The sequence below is a fragment of the Urocitellus parryii genome, chromosome 1 (assembly GCF_045843805.1).
Source record: "Urocitellus parryii isolate mUroPar1 chromosome 1, mUroPar1.hap1, whole genome shotgun sequence".
NCBI lineage: Eukaryota > Metazoa > Chordata > Mammalia > Rodentia > Sciuridae > Urocitellus > Urocitellus parryii.
The window spans coordinates 63,496,401-63,521,862 of record NC_135531.1 but is presented as its reverse complement, the minus strand read 5'-3'; the positions used below and the strand labels follow the sequence as shown (position 1 = coordinate 63,521,862).

At 39.0% G+C, this 25,462-nt stretch overlaps 1 protein-coding gene across 1 annotated transcript in view; it reads right to left on the bottom strand.

Annotated features, from left to right (window-relative positions):
* Window positions 1-25,462, bottom strand: part of Cmya5 (cardiomyopathy associated 5) — a 94,244-nt gene that overhangs the window by 31,460 nt on the left and 37,322 nt on the right. The window contains exons 2-6 of the mRNA XM_026415259.2: window positions 11,932-21,535; window positions 8,377-8,472; window positions 6,666-6,899; window positions 5,066-5,088; window positions 1,295-1,413 (exon numbers count right to left, since the gene is read on the bottom strand). Coding sequence (XP_026271044.2) covers window positions 1,295-1,413; window positions 5,066-5,088; window positions 6,666-6,899; window positions 8,377-8,472; window positions 11,932-21,535 — 10,076 coding nt within the window. The remainder of the gene's footprint in view (window positions 1-1,294; window positions 1,414-5,065; window positions 5,089-6,665; window positions 6,900-8,376; window positions 8,473-11,931; window positions 21,536-25,462) is intronic.

Below are 25,462 nucleotides of genomic sequence, written 5' to 3'. Positions count from 1 at the left end.
TTGGGTATGGTGTCATCAGATTAGCTTTTCAGGTACATGTGAGGACTTTAAGGTGAGAGTTGTCATTGGTCACAAAACAACTCTACTTAGGAGCAAGTCACCCCGGGCTCCAGTTCTGTGAAGCAGACACACAAAGCAGCATTGATCACTCAGAGATGAGTCTCCTCCACAGAGGGGTTAGAACCTCAGGGACTGCACAGTGCACTTTCTGAGTTAATCATTAATCCTTTGTGATAATGTAGCCCTAAAATATCCATCAAAAGTATGTTTTCTAAATGAACAACAGCATTAAAAATCTTAAAAGCAAAAGATCTTTTGCGTTAATCAGAATTTCTTAGTCTGCGATCACTACTCTAGTTTAATGCCTCTGAAAGTTATTACAAGAAAACACCCTTTTTGTTCTGAGACATTCTGAAAGAAAATTCTTTGGGCTAAGTAACTGAAATCTTCACTTTATAAAGAGTTGTTCGGGTTTGACTTTTTTTGTGTGCTGCAGGGGGCTGTTTCATATTTTGTTTTTTTAAAGACTCAGTAGTCTTTTACTAGTTCCTAAGCTAAAACTTGCTACAGGAATGAAAGTGAATTGCCAATTTAAATATGACTGCCATCTTTAAAGTAGCTTTGGAAGAATACAGCATCTTTTAAGAAAAGCACCTGAGCACATTGTACAGTAAGTGAAAGTCAATAACTCAAAACATGGTAGCTTTGAGAAATCTAAATAAGTTTCATTGTCTTGTTTGTTAAAATAGCACATTAAAAAATATTTTGAAGAGCCGGCAGGATGCTCCTGACAGCTGAGTGGGAAGTTCCTGGCTACAGACCACGATGCTGAGCTGTTACTTCTCTCAGCTAATCTGTTGGGTTAAAAAAAAAAAAAAAATAGGAAAAAGAACTGAATTGAAGACGAGGAAGCTACTCATAAAGAAAAAATCAGTTCAATGCTTAAGAAATATTTGATTCCTTTTTCCATCTATACCCTATTACTGGTATGAAATAAATAATTCTTTTACAAAGAGGGAAAGAAATCCTATTTTCAAAAGGAAGAGAAGAGAGAGAGAGAGAGAGAGGACCCTGGTTCCAGGCCTTCTTCCTCTCGACTCCTCTAACCCAACACAGTCATAAAGCTTCAAATGAAAATGCAGTTTATCACTGAAATGGGATGATGGTCTCATGCTTTATTTCAGAGTCTAGCTTTAAATTTTACAATAAACAGTTTTCTTTTGCCAGTTATACAGAATAAACAAGCAAAAGCTGCCAGATTTCATCAAGGTAACTAATATATTAAAATGCTTACCAGCCACTTGCTTTAACATCTGGTCACTCCTTGCTGAACTGTCATCATAATGTTCAAAAAGTGAAAACGCAGCAGGAATGTTCTCTAATGAAGCTGTGCTCTCTACTGCAGAAAGCAACCTACCAGGGGACAGATAAGTATTAACAAACAGGATGACAGCAGAAAACAATTTTTCAAAATGAAGCTGGTGTTGGTAGAGCCCCCAGTATCCAAAAAGGATGTAAATCATTTTAGAGTCTGAAAATACATATCTAATATCTACTAACTCTTAGGGTTCTTAGGCTACTGTTAATACTGAAAATTTTCTTTCTATATCTTCAAATTTGAAAAAAAAGTCTATCAAAATATACATTCTTAATTTTTTCCTATAAAAATTATCCTAAAAATTACTTAATTTTAATGATTATCTTATTTCCTAAGGGATATCAAAGTTCAGAGCCTGTCTGGAAACTTCATACTGGTTGTATGTAAGTCTGTTCTGCATCCTCCATCTTCCATACTAAGCTTCAAGTCATTAAGTCGTTCAAAAAATGTTGTTCACCTACTGTGTGCCAGACACTGTACTAAGAACTGAGGATACAGCTTACCATTCCTCAAAGACCAAACAAGCCACAGTTTATAGAGATATATGGCTCTTATGGACTCAAGCCCCCCATAGGAGGAATGCCATGTAATGCTAACTCAGCGTTTGTATCTAGGTGAAATATGGATTTTAAAAACAAACAAAAACAGGTTAACTATGAAGGGGGAAAATAGGCAAGGAGAGTTTGCCAAAGAATTTGTCTTTAGTACGAGGGGACTCAAATGGATTAGGAGCTCTCCTCTGTATACTCTCTCACACAAGCTTGGGAACTCTCTTCCAGCAACTGTCTATTTTGAGGAGCTGCATCAGTTTCATTCCCATGGACTCTGCAGTTTTCCCTACCACAGACGTACCTCAAGACTTTAGCACTTGCTTCTAGAATGTTCTCCTCCCAGATACTTGCATAGCTCTTTCCTTCACTTAACTAAGATCTCTTTTCTAATGTCTCCACAGAGACCACTGCTAATATGGCATGGTCTACCCTGTCCAGCTCTCCTCTTTGTTTCCTCAAAGTTATCACAACCCTTTTGTTTTTCACCTGTCAACTTTACCAGAATATATTTTACATGCAGAAAAGGAATGGTTTATCACTGTGCGGTAATGCATTACTTAGCACATAGTACGCATTTAATAAATATGTTTTGGATAAATAAGAGGCCGATAATTTCATTCGGGGGAAAATATCAGGATCTCAGGGATGGTGATTTGGGGTCAGCATCAGGAAAAAGATTATGAAGTATTTAAAGAGTGTCTTGTATGATTACAATTGCTGGACACCACAAAATTTACTACCACTTGATTTAGGGGAGATTGTTCCAGTAGGGACTTCAAAGAGGAGGCTGACATTTAAGCTGGGTGTTAAAGAATGAGCAGGTGTTTCCCAAGCAGGAAAGGAGTAAGCATACTGCAGATAGAAGAGCAGCATGAACAATGGGTTGGAGATGTAAGAGAGTATGGCACACTTGAGGACCGGGGGCACCTTGGGAATCCCTGGGAGTTGGAAAGTAAAGACAGAGATGAAATGGGAAGGTGGCTTGTGGCTTGACTGTGAGGATCCTTTCATACCCACCAAGAGTTACAATTTTATCTTTTACGGCAGGAAGAGCCACAGAACTGTTTATGCCAGGGAAGCTTAGAAGAAAACCCTGGCAAGCACTGAGGAAAGACCAGCCCCAGTAGACAAAAGAGGCAATGAGATTGGTTGGGAGGACCCCACAATGGTCCAGGTGAGGGAAGATAAAACAAGCCTAAATTAAAGCTTTGGCAATACAGAGGGTGGAAACAGAAACACAGAATTAACAAAAAAATGGTGACCCGTATGCACACTAAGCCCTCTCAAAATGCAGAAATTTTTGTAGCACAAAAGCTCTGATTGCAGAAACATAAGTAAAACATTTGAGTTTACCTTTATGCACTGAACTGTTCAATTTTAACATCAGCATATGAAAGGGCAAGTAGACTTTTTTTTTAATAAGTAGGCCCTACAATGGCTGTGACTCTCTTTCTTTTTCATTATTATAATACAAAAGAGCAAAGTGGAACAAAAATACATCCCCTTAACAGAACAGCATTTTCTAAGCAAATGTGTTTTTCAAGATATGCAAATGCTGAGTCTAAATATGCTTGACAGCATTCCTTAATTTAAGCATTTTTAGTGTTAAGAAAAATCATTTAATATACAAGCACTGTCTTTAGAGATATAATATGAAAGGAAGGAGAAAAAGTAGCAAGGTAAAATAAGCTAGATACTTAGTACTTCTTATAGAAAGGAACTCCCAGAACATTGCAACTTAGGGAAGAAGTCCTGGGGACATGGAAGGTGTGTGTGTGTGTGTGTGTGTGTGTGTGTGTGTGTGTGTGAACATGTGTGTGTGCACAGGTTAATAGGCCTTGAATTGCTCATATGTCTTCCCCAAGTCCAGAATTTTGTTGTCTTTTGCCTACAGAAAAATAATGATTATTCCAAGTATATACTACTACTTAGGTAACATGCAGCTTTAATAAAGATTAATTCATTGCCAATGGGACAATGAAACAGAAATTAATTAAAATGACACATAGATTAACAAATTTAAGCTCAAAACCAAAGAAATGGTGTTTGGTATTAAATGGTTGTCAATTCATATTAGCAATGTTCTAATGTTTAGAAAAGTGGAAAACATTCCATAGTAGTTTTAAGGTAAAAAGCCTTTGCAAATTTTCATACCTTGAAACTTTCATTTTCATACTTTCACCAAATTGTCTTACCAATCATCATCTTCCATGAACAGATGAAATATAAATAATCAAATATGCATCCGTACTATTCAGTGTGCATGGAATGGCACTATGCATCTGCACATTTAAAATTATATTGAAAAAATAAAATACAAGGCTCAACCAGTAAGAAAGATCTCAGGCCTCGCCAAGGAAAAAAAAAGAGAAAGGGGTCAGATCAGTACGAGAATTTCAATGCCAGATACAAAAGAGAAACACGAGGGCTGAGATGTAGTTCAGTGGTAAAGTGCTGGCCTAGCATGCGGAAGCTCTGAGTTCCATCCCCAGCACTGGAGGAAAAAAGTGTAGGGGGGTGAGGCATAAACATAAATCCAGTGTTATGTTTTTATGACATTTTTAAATTTCTTGTTGAGTGTTTTGCCTTTCAGAAGAATGAAGAATCTCTTAGACTGATTGTTAAGAACACCAACAAAACCAAACAAAATCAAAAGAGGAAGATTCATTTAGGTTAGCTGAGCAGAAAGAGAAGATAAATGCATGACTATCTTTTGAAGAGAAAATGAGAGAACATGCCATTAAGATTACATAAGTCGTAAAATTATTCAAGGCAGATATGGATGATTTCTTCACATTCTCATATTTAACCAATAAGTCTAAGTAGCTACAAAACTTTTTGTATGCAGTGACAGGAAAGATGGTGTAGACTGGGATGAAAATACAGAATACATCTTGAAGAAGCAGTTAAAAATCTACATTATGATAATTGTTATTTAACTAAAGCACATGCAATTTTCTTTCAAAGCTGTCATTTAGCTTTTAAAAGCACTGTGTCTAAAAGTGAGAATCCAGTAGCTCACTAAATGTATTTTTTAATTGGCAGCTTGTTTCCTATAAAGCATCAAAATATTAAATGTAAAGCATCCAGTCATGCTATTCTCAGTCGCCACTACATTGTGCCATGTTTTATATACCTTTCATTGATTTCCTCAAATGACTTGGAGAAGGGAGGAGGAAGGGAGGGAGAGAGAGAAAGAAAGAGAGAGACACTAATTAACAACAAAAAGAATAACCAAGCAACAGCATTAAGATCACACCTGTTGGAATATCATTACCCCTCAGCTTCTCAGATGCTAGTTCTCTTTGGGCTTTAGCCTGGGCAGCAGGGAAATCAGTGCTCAGAAGGGGGGTCAGGCATAGGGTAAAGACAAGGATGGAGGGGCTTTAGTTAGCAGTTTGCCTCTGCTCTCTCTGATCAGCAAGACTGGCAATGGGCTGCTTGTTCTCTGCTTCTCTCTATTTATTAACAAATGGCTTGGCTTCCAGAATAGAAGTCACTGAAGCAAGAAAAATGACTAGAATTTGCTCAACGTAGGATACGTAGCAAAAATGTAATCAGTAGTTATCACTGAGTGACACCTTCTCCGTGCTTTTGTGTATTTTCCAATTTTTCTAGAATGAATATTTATCACTTTTATAGGCAAGAAAAAAAATACTTTTTTCCCAATTTATTCTTCTAGAGAGAAGGAAATAATCTTATCAAACAAAGATAAGGTCCTCAGGGAACACAAAAACTTTATTAATGTTATGCTTCCTAAAAGGTACTTGCCTTAATTAAAAATACATCAACCTAATGATTTCAGTTCTCCTTTGAGTATGGATGGCCACGTCCACTAGACTCAAATTTGCCAAAATCATACTGTGCCAAAACCTTCTTCAAGTGTTCCTGGAGGCAAATCAAACACTTAACATTTCTCCATTTTGCCTCACATGATCTCCAAACTTTTACTAGATAGTTAGAAGGAGAGAGAACTTTTAAATGAAAGGTCCATCATCAAATGATGCTTTTTTCCTGTTCCACAATTAGGTTTGGGATCACCCCCTGGGAAAACATCTCCATTACTCCTGATTAATCCTGGTCCCATGGGGAGCCAGTGTCTTACTGAATATTCTAGGGAATTATGAGGACCTCTGTGGTGCAAAATTGAGAAGCACCCAAGGGAATCTCCCTGTACACAGTTGCTTGCTTGAATTAAAGAACTCTGTTCTCAGGAAGCCCCTTGGAAAAACACCACCATATTATTTAAGAGGGTATCACAATTTATGTCAGCCTTTTTCATCTAAAAGTGTGTACCAAAATGTTACTCTCAACTATTAGCTGAGGCTCAGAGGGAATGGTTCATATGAGAGGCTACCTCAGATTAGACACAGATGAGGACAGGACTGGGGGTCAGCATGAAGATGTCAGACAGCAGGAGATTGGATTAGCCCTCCGAGAAGTTGGAAGGCTACTTTCTCTCCCTCTTAGATGGAGACCCTTCTAGTGTGACAGCATGGAATGATGATACTGTGGCCCAACTCCATGCATTTTGGCCATATCTAAGCATTAGGGCTTTTATGATTGGCAGAGCCTTTTCTAAAGATACCATGCTTGCCCAAATAATTTTTTTAAGTGCCAGAATTATATAAACCCTACACTGAGATATAAATGATCTAAAGGAATATTGAAAGATGAAGTTTTAAAAGCACACTCGTGTCAGAGTGCACCAGGTGCCTGTTTTACTTGGCACTTACTGTCAGGAAAACAGTCTCATCCAGCTCCTCTGCTTCCCTCACAATGGTCTCCAGGGTGTCCTTGGCAGTGTCCATGCTCTGCAGAAAGTGGACCATCTGGTCATGCAGGAACTCCATCTTCTTTTTCTTCACTTCCTCAAAGCTCTGGGCTTTCTCATCATACTGTGCCAAAACCTTCTTCATCATTTCCTCATTCTGTTCTTCTAGTCTTTTCTCATTCTTATTACAGTTTTCCTAGGGGGAAAAAAATCAAAACCATTTCTGAATGAAACAAGAAGTACATTTTTTTTTCTTTTTTAAGAGTTGACCTCTGGCATTCTGATCAAAGAATCAAACATTAAGGGCACAGTCTAAATTTCCAACTACCAACTTCCTTTGCCATAATTAGCTTTGCAATAGAAATTTTCTTGATGTTATTCTTACAAATAACTTGTAATAACTTTTTTAAAAATATTTTTAGTTGTTGATAGACCATTTACTTATTTATTTATTTATATGTGGTGCTGAGAATCGAACCCAGTGCCTCAAACATGCTAGGCAAGCACTCTACCACTGAGCCACAACCCCAGCCCTAACTTGTAATAACTTTTAAACACTGAAATACAAAGAGAGAAAGAAAGAAAGAGAGGGAGAAAAAAGGAAGGAAGGGAAAACGGGAGAGGGAAGGAGAAAGAAAATATTTGTCTGTAAGTCTACCTAGTGGGTAGGTAATATTTCTACCCACTACCTGCATTCCACAGATAAAACTTGAAAATTAAAATGGCCTGGCAGTGAGGGAGGATCACGGGCTGTCAGGTGGGGGAGAGGGGTTAGTGTAACTTTCGGTACTCTACTAATATGATAACATGAGTGATCGAGCTGCCAGAGTATAGAAAAGGGTCCTAAATTCTCAAATGTTCTCCAGGGAAGGGGCAGCTCCCACTCTCTCCAGGGAGTGGGAGAGACTATTGTCTATCCAGATCCTCCTCAGATACCTGGCTATCCTCAATGCCAGGGCCACTGATAAGGTAAACATATAATTCACTGCCTACAAGGGACACATGGGGGATGAGACAGTAAAACAAGTATTAAGTGTTCACTGATCTACAATAACAGAGCAGGGGAACTGTACAGCATTCTCCTACAAGGGCCTTGGGCCAACTCTGCCACTCCTGATTGACAAGTAAGGGTGATCTGGACCATCTCAGTGCAAGGATGGTGCATTTCTACCCACCCCCTTCAGAATGGGGACAGAAGCCAGCATCCAGGAGAATGTGAACTCATCAGTGACAGTTGTACCAGAGAGGCCGTCATTGGCTCACAGTATGGGGCTCTTGGACGGTGATGTAGAGCATTTATGCAAGGCTAAGCCAGCAGGGTAAGTAGAGCAATGCTTTACTAACTCTAGGTCTCAGTGTCTTCTCTATAAAATGGAAATAATAATAATAATAATAATAATAATAATAATTCCTATCTCATATGGTTATTGTGAGGATTAAATTAGGTAAAGCATGTGAAGCATTTGCTCCATTATAGTAAGTGCCCATTAATGTGTACCTGTTTTTAGGGACTAATCTTATCCTCAGGCAGGAAGTAGTCTGACTTCACACAGAGGGAAGATTCACTTGTAAAGAAATAAAATCAACCATGGCAAACAACACACACAAACCCCAATTCAGATAATTTTGGATCATTTACTTGTGATAGAGTAAAAGGGATTATGTTAACTTACCTCAACAGTATTAAAAAAGGATTCTATCTCACTAACAAAGGCTTCTATCCTCAAGGACTTCTCTTGTAAATTTTCAAGAAATTCTGCCAACTGAACCTAAAGAAAGGAATTAAAATATCTTTAATATACAACATTTCAAAAAAGAGCTCTAAGCAGCAGACTCGAATTTCCTTATAAATTTAATATATTTGATAGAGATTTACTATGCCATAATCACTAACAAATCAATCTTTGAATTATTTATGCTGCTTTATTTAAATTGACTACATAATCTTGTCTGAAAACAATTAAAAGGTTTGTGACAGAGAATCCCAAAGCAACTGTAGATAGTTTATCTTCTAATGAAAAAAAAAAATTTTTTTTTAAACAGACTTCTTTAAAAGCATGTTTGTTTTAGTGAACTCTGGATCTTAATGCTTTCTCTTAAAGCCTTGATTTGATACATTCTGACATATCAGCCCTTTTGCTAAAATGTTCCAATATATCTGAGTAGTTTCCTTCACATTCTGCACCAAGGGCCTCAGGTATGCCTAGAAGTCCTGAGCCTGCAAAGGTGATCAGAGTCTAGCATATCAAATACTGCAAACCATGTGCTAAAAGGACCTAAAAGTTCTAAAGACCTTCAAAGGGTTTAAATACTCAAGAAGGGACAACCAACTAAAAATGTATGGGGTGATGGGGGAAGAGGGTACCTAGTTCAGCTATAGATACACATCTAGCAGCTGAACTTAATTAACAACAAAACAGAACAACCACTTCAGCTGTCTGAATCACCATCCACAGAATGACAAAGGTAACATTGATGAAGCCTCTTCAGGATCTGGCTTCTACTTTCCTCTATGGTACCTACCTCCAGAATCTTGCAGCCCCCCCCCCCAAGCTACAGTCAAACAAGCCACATCTTTCCCTCAAACTCTTTCTCACATGTATGCCTTTTGCCTCTGGTATTCTCTAGCTCTAGAATGTGCTCTCTGCACTTGACTGCTAGAAGAGGTCTATCTCATTTAAGGCTTAGCCAAGCATCAGCTTTTAGAGACACCTCCCTCAGCCCTCTCCTTTCTGCCCCACTGTTTGATACCCAGCAGGTTAGTTTCTCAGCACATCAGGGTCCCATGTCCTGTCCTGATACAAGGGACCCACAAGTCCTTCCCATTCCTCTCTTTGTAAAATCCTCATTTTTGATGAGCACCATTCCTGACACAGAACAGGAGGTCAGTGAACACTAAGAAAGAAGAAAAAGAGTGAAGGAAGAAAATGAATATGGACAAAATGTAGGCTGCAATGATGGGGAAGGACTGGGGAGGAAAAGCTAGGACCTGGATCATCAGTCAAAGGAGCCCTCAGTCCCTTGAAGAGACTCAAAATGCAACCCGTAAGAGGCTAGAGAATTCTCAAGTTACAACTCTTCCCAATTGATTTTTATTTTTAAAAAGTTGCCAACCAACTTTTAATCTTCATGGCTAGATGAAATGAAGAAAGCCTCCCTGGCTTTTATCAACTGGTTGCCACATTCTCCTGCTCATAGAAAGATAATGGTATTTATAATATGTTTAAGTCAGGAGGCACCAGATCTCAATATTTTTGAAAAATTTTTAAATTGACAATATTTAGACAATTATTTTTTAGTGTCTAAAATTCAGAGATCAATAAAACATACCTAAGAAGGCTGGAAAATCTAGTCTCCTTTCTGCTGAAAGTGTCCAGTATCTGTTAGCAAACAAAACCCAGTGTCGCCACACTTTTACTGGAGCCAATGCATCCAATGTCTAAGATTCCACCGAAGCAATTGCCCCACTCCCTACCCCTACATTTCAACAGGTAAAGTTTCAACAATATATCAACCAGGATAAATGGAACCAATCTCAGACAAGTTGAAAAGGATTAATTTGGTAGGGAAAAAATGCCAAGATTCCAATGCTATCCTACTTAATCAAAATGAGTCTGACAATTATTTAAATAGTGACCTAACTGGTCATTTTGAGAATCACTTCCATTAGCAAGGAACGGAGCCAAGCAATATGAATACACAGTCAAGAGCATAAGCTCCGGCATCAGACAAACCTGGGTACCAATCCTGGTTTTCTGCCCCATGGCCTTGGGCCAACATCATGATTCTCGGAGCCCATTTTATTACCTTCAAATTAATGACAGTGATAGAGTTATTATGAGGATTAAAAGGCATTCTGTATAATAAAAAATTTAACACAGTGAGTTCTTACTTTTTGTTGTTATTTGTTGCTTTTAAGGTCATTCTGGCTGCTGGGTGGGAATGGATTAAAGAGGCAAGAGCAGGGAGACCAGTTAGAAGTCTGCTGAAAAGTAGATGGGAACCTTGAAACATAAAGCTGATTTCCAACAGCCTCTCGGGGGAAATGGAGTATTTATAATCACACACATAAGGATATGTGTTGTGGCTGACTTTACCTAGAACATTAGAGTGCTACAGACAGCCAAAAGAATGAAAAGGTTTTACATCTCCAGCACAAATTTTCAAATCAAACAGGAAATATGGAGAAAAAATCAGAATTTAAAATCTGTCTTGAGTATTTATATAAAGCTTATAACAAAATTGCTCATGAAATATATATGTATGTATATTTTTAAAGGATGATATTATAGATGATAGAAAATAAGTTGTGTTTTATGCTTAAAGGTATATACATATGCATAAATATCTTTTTTGAGATATTGGGAATTGAACCCATTTGCTAGGCAAGCTCTTTATCACAGAGTTACATGCCTAGCCCCCTTTTTAATTTTTATTTTGAGACTGAGTCTCTAAATTGCCCCGGCTGGCCTTGAACTTACAATTCTCCTGCTTCCAACTCCCAGGTAGCTATGATTAAAGTATGCATCCATCTAGTTCTTCAAAGCTGTATTTTTTAAGTTTAAAACTGTTTGGCATTTTTAATGATAATTGGATAATTAGGATAATTGCTATAAGATGACAAGCTCTCAAAAGTAGTGACCCTGACCCTATTTTATTTCTTTGTATCCCTAAAACCTAGAAAAAATGCCTGGCACAAGTATATTCCAAATAAAATATCTGAAAAATCAATCTTAACTAAATTCTTGGAGAAGTATTTTTTTTTCCCTGCAGTCCTGGGATTGAACCCAGGGCCTGGCACATGCTAAACAAGTGCTCTACCACTGATCTACACCCTCAGCCCAAAAGTATTCTTAGTTTGTTTTCAGTCTTAACTATTCTGCATAAAGATGAGTTATCAAATGTTGTATTGTGTTTGTTTTATTTTGTTTTGCAGTACTGGGAACTGAACCTAGTGACACTCTTATCACTGAACTGCATCCCCAGACCTTTTATTTTATTTTTTATTTTGAAACAGCGTCTCACTAAGACACTAAGGTTGCATCTCACTAAGACACTAAGGTTGCCCAGGATGCCCTCAAACTTGTGATCCTCCTGCCTCGGCCTCCCAAGTAGCTGGGATTATAGGCATGCCCACTGTGCCCAGTTTATTGGTCATTTTTTAAGAAAATGTGAAAACAAACTGAATGTATATATATTATCATTTGTATGCTTTGAAATTGACTTACTTTCACAGCACTTATAGCTGTATCTAGAGTTGAAACCTCATGGTCTTTGTGGGTGCCAAAAACCTCGTCCATTGCAGAAATTGGGCTTTTGCAGGTGTAGCAATATGAGTCAATCTGGGACTTCTTTGCTTCCTTTTGTGCCTTCTCAGTTACTACATCTGATGATAACTGTTCTTGTTCTCTTCCCTCTCTGCCCAACTCTTTCTGTTCAGCAGACATACTTTGTTCCACCTCACTAACAAATTCACATTTCCCGATGTGTTCTAATGATTCCTTTCCTTGAGATAACTCATCTCCAGGTGTGGATTCTGTATACAGTTCTTCTGATAAAACATCTTGACTAACCACTTCATAACTGAGGGATTCAGCAAAATCATACTCATCCTGCACAGGACTACCACGGGGTCTCTCTTCACATGGCTCAGGTGGGACCTGTACTTTAGGTTCTTCCTGTAGTGTTTCTTGAACATAAGTGGTGCCAGATGCACATTCTTCCTCTGGGAAGGACACTTGTATTGGAACATTCAGACTGACCTCTGCACTTGTATTTCCTGCCTCATTACCCTGACTGCTCGGCTCATCTACACTCTCCAGAACACGATGGGTATCTTCAAATGGAACTGCATAGCTTATCTTCTGGGTGACCACTCTGACTTCCTCCGTGACAGGAGCTTTGCTCTGCTTCGCTACATCATCAAGGGCTACCACAAGGTCGACTGTTTCTTCTTCCCTGTAAACAGTCTTCCTATCTTCTTCCAGACTCTTCTCCCCCAAAATGGTTCCAGGCTTTCCCCCAATTTCCCCCTCTGAAGCTCTCAGTTGGTATGAATCATCCTTACCAACTGGTTTTTCTTCCAGACCTTGGCCTTGGTCCTTTGGTGTTACAGATGTGTCACGGAGAATGTCATCTTTGAGTATGTACTTCTCAAAATAGATTCCTGTGCCATCATCAGTGTCAGAATTTCTGCTTGGAAATGATGCCTCAGACTTCACACTGTCACCTTCAGAAGCTGTCTCCCCTTCTTTCTTTTTCTCTCCAACTGCCTCTTCGTAAAGATCCTTATATAAAAATGCAAGTGCAGGTGGTTCCTCCAGAAGCTCAGGATTAACGGCTTTGGCAGTGGTAGGAAATATCTGGGTTCTTGACAAAACTCCTTCCTCTTCACCAAATAAAGGAACGCCAGGTGACCTGGAGTCCACATCTCTATTTATGTCCTTTGAAACATTCCCACCAGCTGATTTTTGGATAACTGAAGACTTTTGCATTTCTGGGTGAGATAATTTGCTATGGTCCTTTTCCGGGCCATAAAAACTTTCATCTAATTTCACCAAATCATATTCTGGGGCACTTTCCTGTGAACTTCCTGGAAAAGAGAGAGATTCTCCTGTAGGTTCCTTTGACAGTTTCTGTTCAACAGTTAGTTTCTGTGGGGCTTTCTGTTTTTCTGGGTCTGGGGAGATGTTATAATCAATCAAAGTGTATTTTTCAAAATAATCCTCTTCACTGGGAATTGTAGGTTGAATAAAAGCTAAATCACCAGTTTCTGAATCTGTGGATATTGTTTCTTTTGTTTTATGAGTTTCTTTGTGTTCCTTTTCTTTCAATGATGTAACTTTCCCATCAGAATCTTCTAACCTGCTCCTTAATGTTTCATGGTGAGCAACTGCCTCACTCTCATCATGGAGGGATCTGGTTTTGAGTGAGGGCTTCTCTTCCAAATATTCTAACTTATCTTGCATTTGTTCACTTTCTTCCTGATCCACTGAAGGAATAAATGCAGGGGCATGGATATTCAGTATCTCACAGCCTTCGGAAATGATACTAAAGGCGCTCTTCTGATCTTCTGAAAGCCCAGCTGGCTTACTAGTTACTGTCAATTCTTCATCTTTTGCATATATGTCTTCAGGCTCATTGGACATTTCTTTAGTAGAGGCCACTTTATCGGCATTGGTTGTTGATGCATTCATTATAAATTGAGCATAGTTACTTCTCAGTGAAGAGAGTGGTACATTTTCAGGAGTATCCTCCACAGTCTCCAAGTGACCCCTTGAAACAAGAACAGATTGTTTAGGCACCTGGGCTGGGTGATCTTTAGATGTTTGAATAGTGTGAACTGTGGGCCTCTCTGGAGTCAATTCTGACCGTGGAATTTCCTGTTTCTTCACTGTGCTAATTTCTGGAGAAGCTTCTGAAACAAGAGTTTGTGCTTTTACAGATGAGAGCAAATATGGCGGTTTTTCTAAGCTCTTTGTTTCTTCAGAAGGACTCTCTAAAGTCCTTTCAGAGTCTTTAGATGAGGAGCCTTGCTTCATACTTTGTTTTGTGGAAACTACTGAGCCACCTTTAAGTAGCTCTGACAGTGAGAACTGTCCCTTTTCCTCTCTGTGACCTGTCATGTCCCTTCTTGACTTTTCTAATGCCAGGTTTCCTTCCTGAGGAGGAAAACCCATTTCATCCTGGTAAGGAAGATCCACAGGGAGGAAACTCTTGGTTTTCTCCACCAAAATTTCACTTTCTTCGAATGGACACAGTTGGGTTTCTACTGTCTTTCTGTCCCTGATTTCTGGGTGAGCCTCTGAGAGTATGCTTTCTGGTTTTTCAATAGCAGATGTTGCTTTGATGAATGAAAACGGTTGAGTTTCAGCCAAGGAATTACCTAAAGAGATAGCTGATTCTTCAGGCACAGACTTGGCCACATTCAAAGAATAAGGCTGAATTTCCTGCTGCTTCTTTTCTTCTAGTAATACTTGTGCCTGCTTTACTTTTTCTTCTCCTTTCTCCTCCTCAGAACCAACAATAACAGAGGACCTTTCCTTGTGGTCCTCATTTGGATAGATGTGATCCAGTCTAACAGCAGCTTTTGATTCTTCTGATTTTATAGGTCTAGATTTATGCACCATTGGTACCTCCCATGTTTCTTTATTTTCTATAAGCTCTAAGGGGGCCACACTTTCTTGCTTTTCTGCCAACTCCTTCTTTTCTGCCAGGGTAAGTGATCTGCTTTCTAAGTTATCTTTCTCCTCCAATGGGCTAACAGACCTGAGTTTCATTTCCTCTTCAGAACATTTCAAGGAAGTAGGTTTTGGCATTTCTTTCTTCAGTCTGTCCTCACCAAGATCAATTAAAATGCCTTTAGATTCTTCTGCTGGCACAATTATTGGCTCTGGCTTCTCTGATTCCTTTGTGATATTTTGACTTGTGAAGTCAGATGAAGCAGATCTTGGCTGTTGTGGCATCTTATCTACTACATCAGATGAAAAGAGTGACTTTTCTTTTTGATCACTGCTTGGATCTCCCCTAAGAACAGAAATATTCCACTTAGATGGAGGCGAGATTTCTGGCTTCTGTTCTTTTTTAGTCTCAGTAACATGAAGAGGAACATTTTTGGCTTCTGCCATAACCGATTTCTCATACATGGGGGAATAGGGTTGAATTCCAAAATGTTCCTCACCATCAGCAGAAGTATTTAAGTTTATGTCCATTTCCTCTGAAGAGTCCGAAACCTCTTTCTTCCTGTAATCTTCAGTAGACACCTCAGAGTTGGGTTTTGACTGTTGTAAAACTTCTACCTTTGGTAAAAATGTGGATTTTTCTTTCAGGTCTTGACCTTCACGAGATTTAACTAAGGTACCTCTCGATTCTTCAGCAGTTTTAAGTGTCACCTCTGGTAATGAATCATCAGTTGGTTTCTCAGTTGCATTGAAATCAGCAGGAATTGTACCTTGAGGTTCTAAAACAGTCACTGCTTTTTCTACAGAGGAACTTGGCTGAGTTTCTAAATCTTTTCCAGCAACTTTATTCTCTGGAGTGCTTGATCCAAAAAATAAACTAGACATCCATGATTTGAAAGATGAAATTCCTTTCTTTTCCTTTGCTTCCGGAAGGCCTTGTTCAACTGCCTTTGGCTTCTCAGGAAGCTTCTGTGTCACCTCGGGTGTCTCTGGGAGTTCAGTTTCTTTACTCACTGGGATGGAGGGGACAGGTTTTCTTTGAGTAGGTATTTTCACTTCAGGTGTTCTTTTACTTTCCTCACTAGCATTATCTACAATCTTTGGCTGAACTATTTTTGGTTCTTCTAATGGTTTCTCTCCAGGTAAAGGAGGTGGGCTCCTGCGTGCTTCTTTTTCACTGCCTGGTGCAGGTTGCCTGACCTCTTCTGGGACATGGTCTGCTTTGACAGGAAAGGGGATAATTTCTGTCTTCACCTGTTCCACGGATGGGGCAGGCACTGGTTTCTGGAGGGTTCTTTCAGGAGGTGATTTGATTTCTTCCTGAATATCTTCTTTGTAAGACCTGGAAAATTCTGTGTTTGCTTTCTCCAATGTCAAACTTTCCCTCCCCATGAAAGAATAGATCTGTCTCCCCTCTGCTATGTTTTTCTCTACATTTTCAGCCGGAACTAGAGATTTGGGTTCTTGGGCCAACTTTATTTCTTCAGTTGCGTAAGGTGCAGTCAACAAGGTCTCTCTATTACCACTGGAAGTATCTAGAGTAGATACTCCTTCTTGTGAAGACAAATGAGGTTCTTCCATAGAATGTGGCAGAACCTGCTTCCCCATATCATATGTATGATCCTTATCCAATGGGGCAGGCTTGGGCTGTTCTGTCATGAGATCATTGCTGCCAGAGGAATTCAGCTGCACAGATTCTAATATTCTTTCTTCTTGTTGACTGGCCAAATTTTCTGGCTTTTCCAGCATCCAGTTATCATCCTTGGGAGGAATTAGGGCCTCTTTCATTTTTGTTTTTTTAGGAGGCTCAGCTGTCATAAATGATTTTGATTGTTCCAAAGGCAAATTCTCTTTCATAAATGAAAACTGTTTAACACCCAGATCTGGTTTATCTGCAGAAGAGCTGCTCACATCAGGCAGTTTAACAGCTTGATCTGAATGAAGTGCTGTCTCAGGCTTCTTTTGTTCTACAAGGAGGTCAAAAGAAGCAATCTTTGATGGTTCTGTAGCAGACACATGAAGCTCCCTGTTTTCAGTTCCTTCTCCTCTGCTTCTAGGCTCAACTAGACTCTTTTCTAAGAAAACAGAATCTTCTGATTCAGTTATAAGAGATTTTACTGGTTCTGTACCTGTGGATTCACTTTGCCTGCCTAAACCACCTGTGAATTCTGACCTGGCATCTGGTAATTCTGATAATTGGTGTGGCTCGTCTCTCTTCTCAGTCTCCAAAAGGAGCTCTGCTGGAGCCAGATCTTGTTTTCCTGGCAGGAAGTCTCTCTGGGCTGTAGAAGATGTCTCCCTTGCCTGTTTGTTCTCATCCTCTTTGAGAGTTAGTGATGTTGAGGCTACATCTACGGGCACCAAATTTTCAAACTTGGGAGAACTTGTCTCCTCATTTTCGCCTTTGGGGACTATATGTTTGGGCACAGGTGACACATTTTGTGGTGAAGGAAGTCTGGCTTCTTTCTTGATCTCACCACTCAGGTGCAGCGAAAGTACAGGTTCTGGTCTTGACCCATCCAAGGCAGACACAGAGTTTTTGTTCTGTGATGAAACTAAATGTTCAGAGTCGAGGACTGTAGACAACGAGAGATCTTGTAAGTCTTCTACCCTCGCTTCCTTAGATACATCTGAAAGCTGAGAAGATGACATTTTGGATATTGGCAACCCAGGTTTATCTTCCTGAGTTTCTACTTTTGACGAAATAGAATGCTCTGCAATAGAGGATCCACTTAGAGGTGTATCTAATTTAATTTCCTTCTCCGCTTCTGACCAAGTCAGGCCTTTGGATAAAGAAGTTTCTGTGAGAGAGGAAGCACTTTTAATTGCTACCTTTTCTTCTTTAAGAACTGAATGCTCATCTATAGACGTTTCACCTGGTGGCAAACCACTTCCTAATTCACCTTCTCCTAATTTTGTTAAGACTGGATATTCTACAGGGGTGGCAAGAGATGAGTCTGTCAGGATTTCTTCTTTTACCAATTCGGTTAACTTTGAATCAAGCTTAGTTACAGGTGTGATGGTTGTTAAAGAGTTGGGTTCAGTTTCTTTCTTCATTTCTTCTGACCAAGCTGAAAATGCTGGTGCAGGAGCACCCTGATCAGATTCCTTTTCTACTCCTGATGAGGCTGAATGAAGCTCTCTGGTGGTACTTGTTATTTTGGAATCAAGTTTCACTTCCGTTTTCACTCCAGATAAAACCTCCGATCCAGATATAGATGTTTCTTTTAGAGGTGAAGATGGTTTTACTGCTTCAGGCTCATTCTCTGACAACATTCTCTGTTCTAGTTCAGAAGTCACAGTTGAAGCTAAATTGGGTTTAACATCCTTCTTTGGCTCATCTACCAAGTCAGGAAAAACTGAATATTTCATCCCAGACTCTGGAACATTTGGAGGCTGAGGCTCCAATTTTTGATCCTCTGATACATGTGCTGTAGCTTCTTGAGAATCAGGCACAGTTTTTTCCTTTCTGACTTTTGACAAAGCCATCTGTTCATCTGCAGTCTTTAGAGTGAGTGATGCTTGAGGTTCCTGTTCTTTCTTAATTTCATGGACTGAGTCAGGTAAAACCGAACACTGAGATGCTGGCAAAACAGGTTTTGTTTCTTCCTTTGCCATGGATGACTGTGCAGGTGGAGAAGCAGGAACTGCAGCTGCTGACAAATTTGTCTTAACTTCTCCCCTCTCCAATCCACTGGTTAAATATGGTGGAACCAAATCTTCCAGCTCGGGCTGCACAGATGCTTGAGTTTTCTGCTGCTGTGCCATAATGAGATATTCAGATACAGATGTTGAGATTGTTTGATCATCTGGCTTGATTTCTGCTTCGTCTGCTCTATTTGCTGAAGGTGGCAGGCTCGATTCTTCAGATGCAGATGTGAAAGAGCAAGGTTCATCTTTTTGCTTCTGTGATGACTCAAAATTCTCAGGTACAGGTGTAGCAGCTGTTGATTCGATCTTTTCCTCATCTGCTTCAGAGAAGGAAGAGTAACCTGAAGCAGACATCGCAGTTAATAGTGAATCTGGCTCAATGTCTTTTGTCTCTGTTTCTGGGATTCTATATGGTGGGATTGAAACTTGTGATGCTGAATCTGGAGAAAAAAGTTCAGTTTCTTCAGTGTCTTCATCTGACAAAATAGTGTGTTCAGATGGTGATGTTAAACACATTGGAGAATCACGCTCGAATTGTCTTTTCTCTGCTTCCTGAGTTGTGTAGGGTGAAAATGAGAATTCTGAGGCAAATGCAGAATCTGGAGAAAAAGGTCCAATGTCTTCTTGCTCTCTTTCTGATAAATTCATGGGTGAGGAAGCACCTTTTAGATTTAGAGGAGATCTGTTGATAATTTCTTCCTCCTGGGGCTCTGGTGTTGCATATGGGGGTACTGAAAATTCAGAAGCAGATGTGGAAGAGGGTGAATACCGCTGCATTTCGATTGTCTCTTCTTCTGATAGGATCACAGATGGAGAGACTGAAAGTGGTGGGGCCTGGCATTCAGAAGCCATCTCGGCTGTGTGGGATGGGAGAGAGCATTCAGATGCACAGGACACATCTGGGGTATATGTTCTAGTGTCTTTCTTCTCTTCTGATAAAATGGTGTGCTCAGAGATGCCTTTTGATTCTAATGGAGACTTGTGGTCATCTGTTTCCTTCAGTGACTCTTGTGTTGCATGTGATGGAACTGAATATTCAGAAGCAGATGTGGAATCTGGTGTGTGATGTCCACTTTCTGAGGCCTCATCTCCTGATGGGACTGTGGGTTCTGATGTAACTGTTGAAAACAAGGGGGCCTGGCACTCAGGAGTCATCCCAGCTGTGGATGGCGAGAGGGAACTCTCTGACACAGAGTCCAAAGTTGGGGAATAAGGCTGAAATGCCTCATTCTCTTCTTCTGACAAAACTTCATGTTCAGATATGGCTTTTACACTGGATGGAGAAACTGGCTCATCTCCTTGCCTCTCTAGTTCATGGTTCAAATCCTGTGGGACTGAATACTCCGACACAAAAGCAGAATCAGTGGAAACAGACTCATGTTCTTCTCTTTCTTCCTCAGACAAAGTGACATATTCAGGTGCTGCTGTTACCAGTAATGGTAGAATGGGCTCCTCTTCTTTGTGCTCCACTTCAGGGGACAAACGTGGTGGGAAGGACTTCTCAGAAACAACTGGACTTTCTGGGTAGTCAAGTTCTATGATCTCTTCTGCTAAATCAGAATCTTCAGGTTCAGGGATAGCTGCTTTTGGCAGAGAAGTTTCTATTTCTTCTTTCTCTGGTTCTTGTAGCACTAAAGGTTCTGGAAGTGACATGGATGGCTCAGGCACATGGTCTTCCTTTTCTTCTTGGAAGCTGGGAAGAGGAGGGGTCAGTCGTTCAGAGACTGGTTCTGACCTTTCTAGTGAAGTCAAGTCCAGCTCTTCCTTGTCTGGCTCAAAACCTTCCTGGATAGATGGTGCCAGACCTAGTGAGCCTGTCTCCAAAGAATCCTTCACTGTCTCCACTGAAATGGAATGGTCAGTAGAATCCATGTTTTCCTCTTTCACCTCATCCACTAAAACTGGTGAAACTGAAGCATCATTCTCTGAAGCTATGGGTTCTTGTGAATCAGGCTCAAATTCTTCCTTTGCTGTTTCCAGGAACATACTTGCAGATGTATCAGGCAGAAGAGAGGAAGGCTCCACTAGGGGCTTTGCTTCATCGCCTGGCCATTGTGGCACTGATTGTGGAGGCCTGCACTGTACTTCTCTCTCTGCGGTATCATTACTTGAATATGAGGAATCTGTGTGCTCCCTGACAGATGTGGCATTTTGAAGGGAATCACTGTAAATTTTCTTTTGATCTTCATTACTGAACAAGGAAGTCAGGGACTTTGATCCTTTGGAGAGGGCACTTCTCCAGGGTGGAGCAAGTTCTTTTTCTCTATCCTCAGCTATGCTTTGGGTTACTAATTTGCCTGTTTTGGAAACTATGTTAGAATCACGATTGTCAAAATCTGGCTCTAGACTAATAGATGCATCTTTCCCTTTGCGGTAATGGATTTCTTTAATTACATAACCCTTTGGCAACGTTCCATAAAATTGTAGAGGAATTAATTCTTCTTTAACCGAATTAAACATCTTAATTTTATATTGTACTGTTCCTATGTAGACTGGCCTTAACACTAAGGGCTTGTGTTCTTTGTATATTGCCCCAGTAATAGGAGGCGTATTTGAGGTGGTTTTCTTTTTTCTTGTCTTATCATAAATGCCAGAAGATAGCTTTTCTTTCTCGGTGTTTAGTGCCTGGCTTTCTGAAATTAAAGGATTGTCCTTTTTACTTGCTGGAACATCTTGAGATTCTAAAGAATTTCTTTTTTTGTTGCCTTTCCGACGCAATGATGGTGATCCATGCTTTGACTTATGAGTTCTTTTCCGAACCTTTTTAACTTCATCCACAATAAAGGAAACATTTCCTGGAGGAGAATTCACAGCTGATCCTTCCAGGCTACATACACCAGAAGTCTGGCTTTCTTCCGAGGCCCAAGGAGTGGATGATCTACTTGAATTGGTCTCCCAAGTTATTCCACTATCTTCTCGTTGAACTGTCACCATGGAAAAGGAGGGGTCAGATATGATACACTCTTGCTTGGTCTTGCCCTTTTCATCCTGGTCTGATAACCTAGAGTAAATAATAATATCAATAATTATATATTACTATAGTAACAGAATAATAAGTAAATATACTTTAGCATTAAAGGGTAAAGGAATAATGTGAAATTAAAATATATAGAGATCAATGTTGCCATCTACACCAAAAATAGTAATGTATACAAAATAAAGTTCAAAAATTAAAGTCAGGATATTAAATTTAATAACATATCCCAGGCCAGAATAACTCAATATCCCTCAAACTCCAAAAACAGCTGAATTAAATTCAGCTCCTTCCCTCATCAGGATTTCCCTTCTGATACCCCTGTGGCTCTTCCATTTAGAATGCTGATTCCAATGTCACACTCCACTTCTTTTTCACATCTAAATACTATCTACCCTTCAAGGCTTAGTTTCAAACCTTCTGCTGCTATCATTCCTGATCAATTAATTGGTCGTGTTTGCCATCACTCCATAAACATTAAGTTGGAGATGAAAACTCCAAGCGCTCTTTCCTCCCAGGAATAGTGCTTCAATTTTATGCTGTGAACCTTCCTTGTACGTGAGGTTTGGGTGAGGATCAGGACTGCCAGTCATTGCAGGTGTATCATATACTCCCTTGTTTAACTTCAGAATCCCCCCCCCCACAGTCTATTGCAAAGGGGTGTGGAGTATGCTGAGATCTTGCTCTCAGCTCTCAGCACGGTCAGATGGAGCCTGGGACAGCCAAACCCCCAGCCTCTAGCCTGCTCTAACAGGCAGCCTCATCCATTCACCCCAGTGTTGGGTAAATGTCAGTGTGTTCTACACATATCATGGGTGCAAAGGATTAAGAAATAGTGGGAAGAACTAGTTTCTTCATTTTCCTGGCAACTCTACTCTCCCTTATTTGTTTTGGTAATAAACTATTGAACTTAATTAGTAATTAATCTTGGTTATTGGCTGAATCTTATTTTGAACTGTTTTTTCAAGTTCTTTTCCATACCTAATTAATATTATTCCTGAGAATTTTCAACTCGTATTACTCCCTCCCCGTTTCCTGTCACTTAAAAGAAATAGGATGAAAATAAAAATTAAAATTATGACTAGCACCAGAGAAGTCAGCATTTAGAATGCCGGCAACTGTAGTAGCATTATAAAAGCAATTATAAATTCAATTTAGAGTTCATTATTGATTGTAAATTCAGTGTATTCAACCAGAGACGTTTTCATTACTAGCTAGAATGAGTTCAGGAAGACTGAGCATAGTATCCAAAGGGTGGTCATAAGAAGGCAGCACACTACTGTTGTAGTTTGGATATGAAGTGTCCCCCAAAAGCTCATATATTGAAAACATGTTATCCAATGTAGCAATGTTCAGAAGTGAAATGATTAGATTATGATAACTGAAATCTGATCAGTGGATTCATCCTTTTGTTGGATTAATAATTCTAATGAATTAACTAGGTGATAGCTATAGGTAGATCAGGCATGGTAGGAGGAAGTAGGTCAATGGCATTGTCTTTTGAGTTTATATTTGGTCATTATTTCTGCATTTAGTAAACTTTTTATTAAGTATAGATAGTAGAAACACAAATATGAAGACACAGGATCTTCTTTTAAGAAATTCAAATCTAATGAGATATAACTAAACATCTCAATAGTATATAAGTATTATTACAGAAAATATTATTACAGTATAATAAGTATTATTACAGAAAACAAGCCAGCTACAATAAGGACATAAGGAAGGGAAAACTTCACACAGGAGAGGTGCTTAAGTTAGTTTGAAGAGTCTGCCAAATGGATGAGAAGAGAAGGTGGAATCAAGATGAGGAGGTTATTCCAGGAAAAGGTCACAGGATATGCAAAATATACATATGAATAAACAGTCTGGCTCACTGAGAGACAAAGTTGAATGACAGCCAACAGAAATCAGAATTACTATATTAGCATATGTAAATCCAAAGCCCAAGAATTCACATTATACTCCATCTAAAGATATAATGAACTAAGTTAACAGAAGAGGCATGGTCCCTACACTATTCAGAAATGCTCCAGGGACTTTCTTACTCCGCAACAACAGTGTTTTCAACAGCTTTTCATAAAGAATATTGGCTACATCCATTCCCCTCTGATCGCATTCTCACAAAGCAACCTTCTGATTTATCACTTGGTTTCCCAAGTAGATTTATTTATCTCAGGGAGTGAGGTGAGACAAATCTAATGAGTCTTTCCTCATCCCCCTTTCACAGTGGGTAAGAAGGTTCAGCAGGTCTGAGTTAGATCAAGAAAAGAATAGACTAATACTAGAGATGAGCATCAAAAGCTCCTTTTGAAGATAACCTTTATCTTAGTGAGGAAGTTTTCTTTTATTTGTACTTGCTAAGACATGATTTTAAAAACTAAGCATTTAAAAGGTTTTGTGCAACTATGGAGATGATCATGTTATTTTTCTTTACCCTACTATTGTGTAGAACTATTGCAATTGATAGCAGATGTCAAACCAACCTTGAACTCCTGAACTGAACTCACCAAGCTGTAATATTTTGTACTCTTTGTGTAGTTCTTGATTTGGTTCTAATGCTATGTTTAGGAATTTTTCTCTTATGTTCATAAATGATATTGATCTATTGTTCTGAAATCTCCTTTCTTACAGTGTTCTTGACAGATTTTTGTATCAAGATTATATTGCTTCATAAAATGAGTTGAAAAGTATTCCTTCCTTTACTATTCTCTGGCAGTTTGTTATGGATTGCATTATATATTTCTCCTTTAAGCATTTGGTAGAATTTATTGGTGAAGTTCTTTGGACCTGGAGTTTTCTTCATTGTAAGGCTTTCTAGTTAACAATTTACCTAATAGTTTAATTTGCAGTTATCTCTCTACTTTCCTGAGAAAGATTATTATGTCATTAATTTCCAAACTTTCTCCTTTTCTAACATGTAAAGTCAAGGCTATGCACTTCCCTTTAAATACAATTTTAGATGTGTCACATAAAATTTGATACACAACATTTATTATTAATGACAAAAGTTTTTAAATTTCCTTTGTGATTTCTTATTTGGCCTATAGATTATTTAAAAATATATTTATTAATTTCAAAACTCATGAGGATACTTTATATTTTGTTAGTGTGTTCTAATTTGTTTGTTTGGGTTTTTGTAGGTTGTTTTGTTTTTGTTTTTGTTATTTTCCAACACTTTACCACTAACCTATATCCTCAACCCCTTTTATTTTTAATTTTTTATTTTATTATTTTTTTAAAGACAGAGAGAGAATTTTAATATTTATTTTTTAGTTTTCATCAGACACAACATCTTTGTTTGCATGTGGTGCTGAGGATCGAATCCCGGCCCCATGCATGCCAGGGGAGCGCGCTACAGCTTGAGCCACATCCCCAGCCCTTATTTTTTATTTTGAGACAGGGTCTCACTAAGTTGCTCAGACTGGTCTTGAAATTGTGAACCTTTTGCCTCAGTCTCTGGAGTAGCTAGAATTATAGGTGAGTGCCACAGCATTCAGTTTACATTCTAGTTTAATTGTGCTGTGATCAGAAAGTTTATTTTGTAGTAAGATTTGCTTCTAACTTTACTGAGACTTGCTTTATGGCTAAATGATCATTTTTTTAAAAAAATGTGTTTGTGGGACTAGGCATATAACTCGGTGTTAAAGTTCTTGTCCAGCATGTGTGAGTTTGATCTCCAGTAAACACACACACACACACACACACACACACACACACACACACAGTTTTTGTATTCATAAAAAGAGCCAAATCCTCCATTTTTCCAGCAACATATTATATGTGTCAAGAAAGTCAGGCTTTTTAGTTGTTATTCAAATCTTTTTTATCCTTAGTGATATTTTTTGTCTGCTTGTTCTAATACTGAAATGTGTTATCATTTTGTACTACAGTTATGGATTTGTCTCTCCTTGTAGTTCTATTAACATCTGATTTATATATGTTGAAGCTACA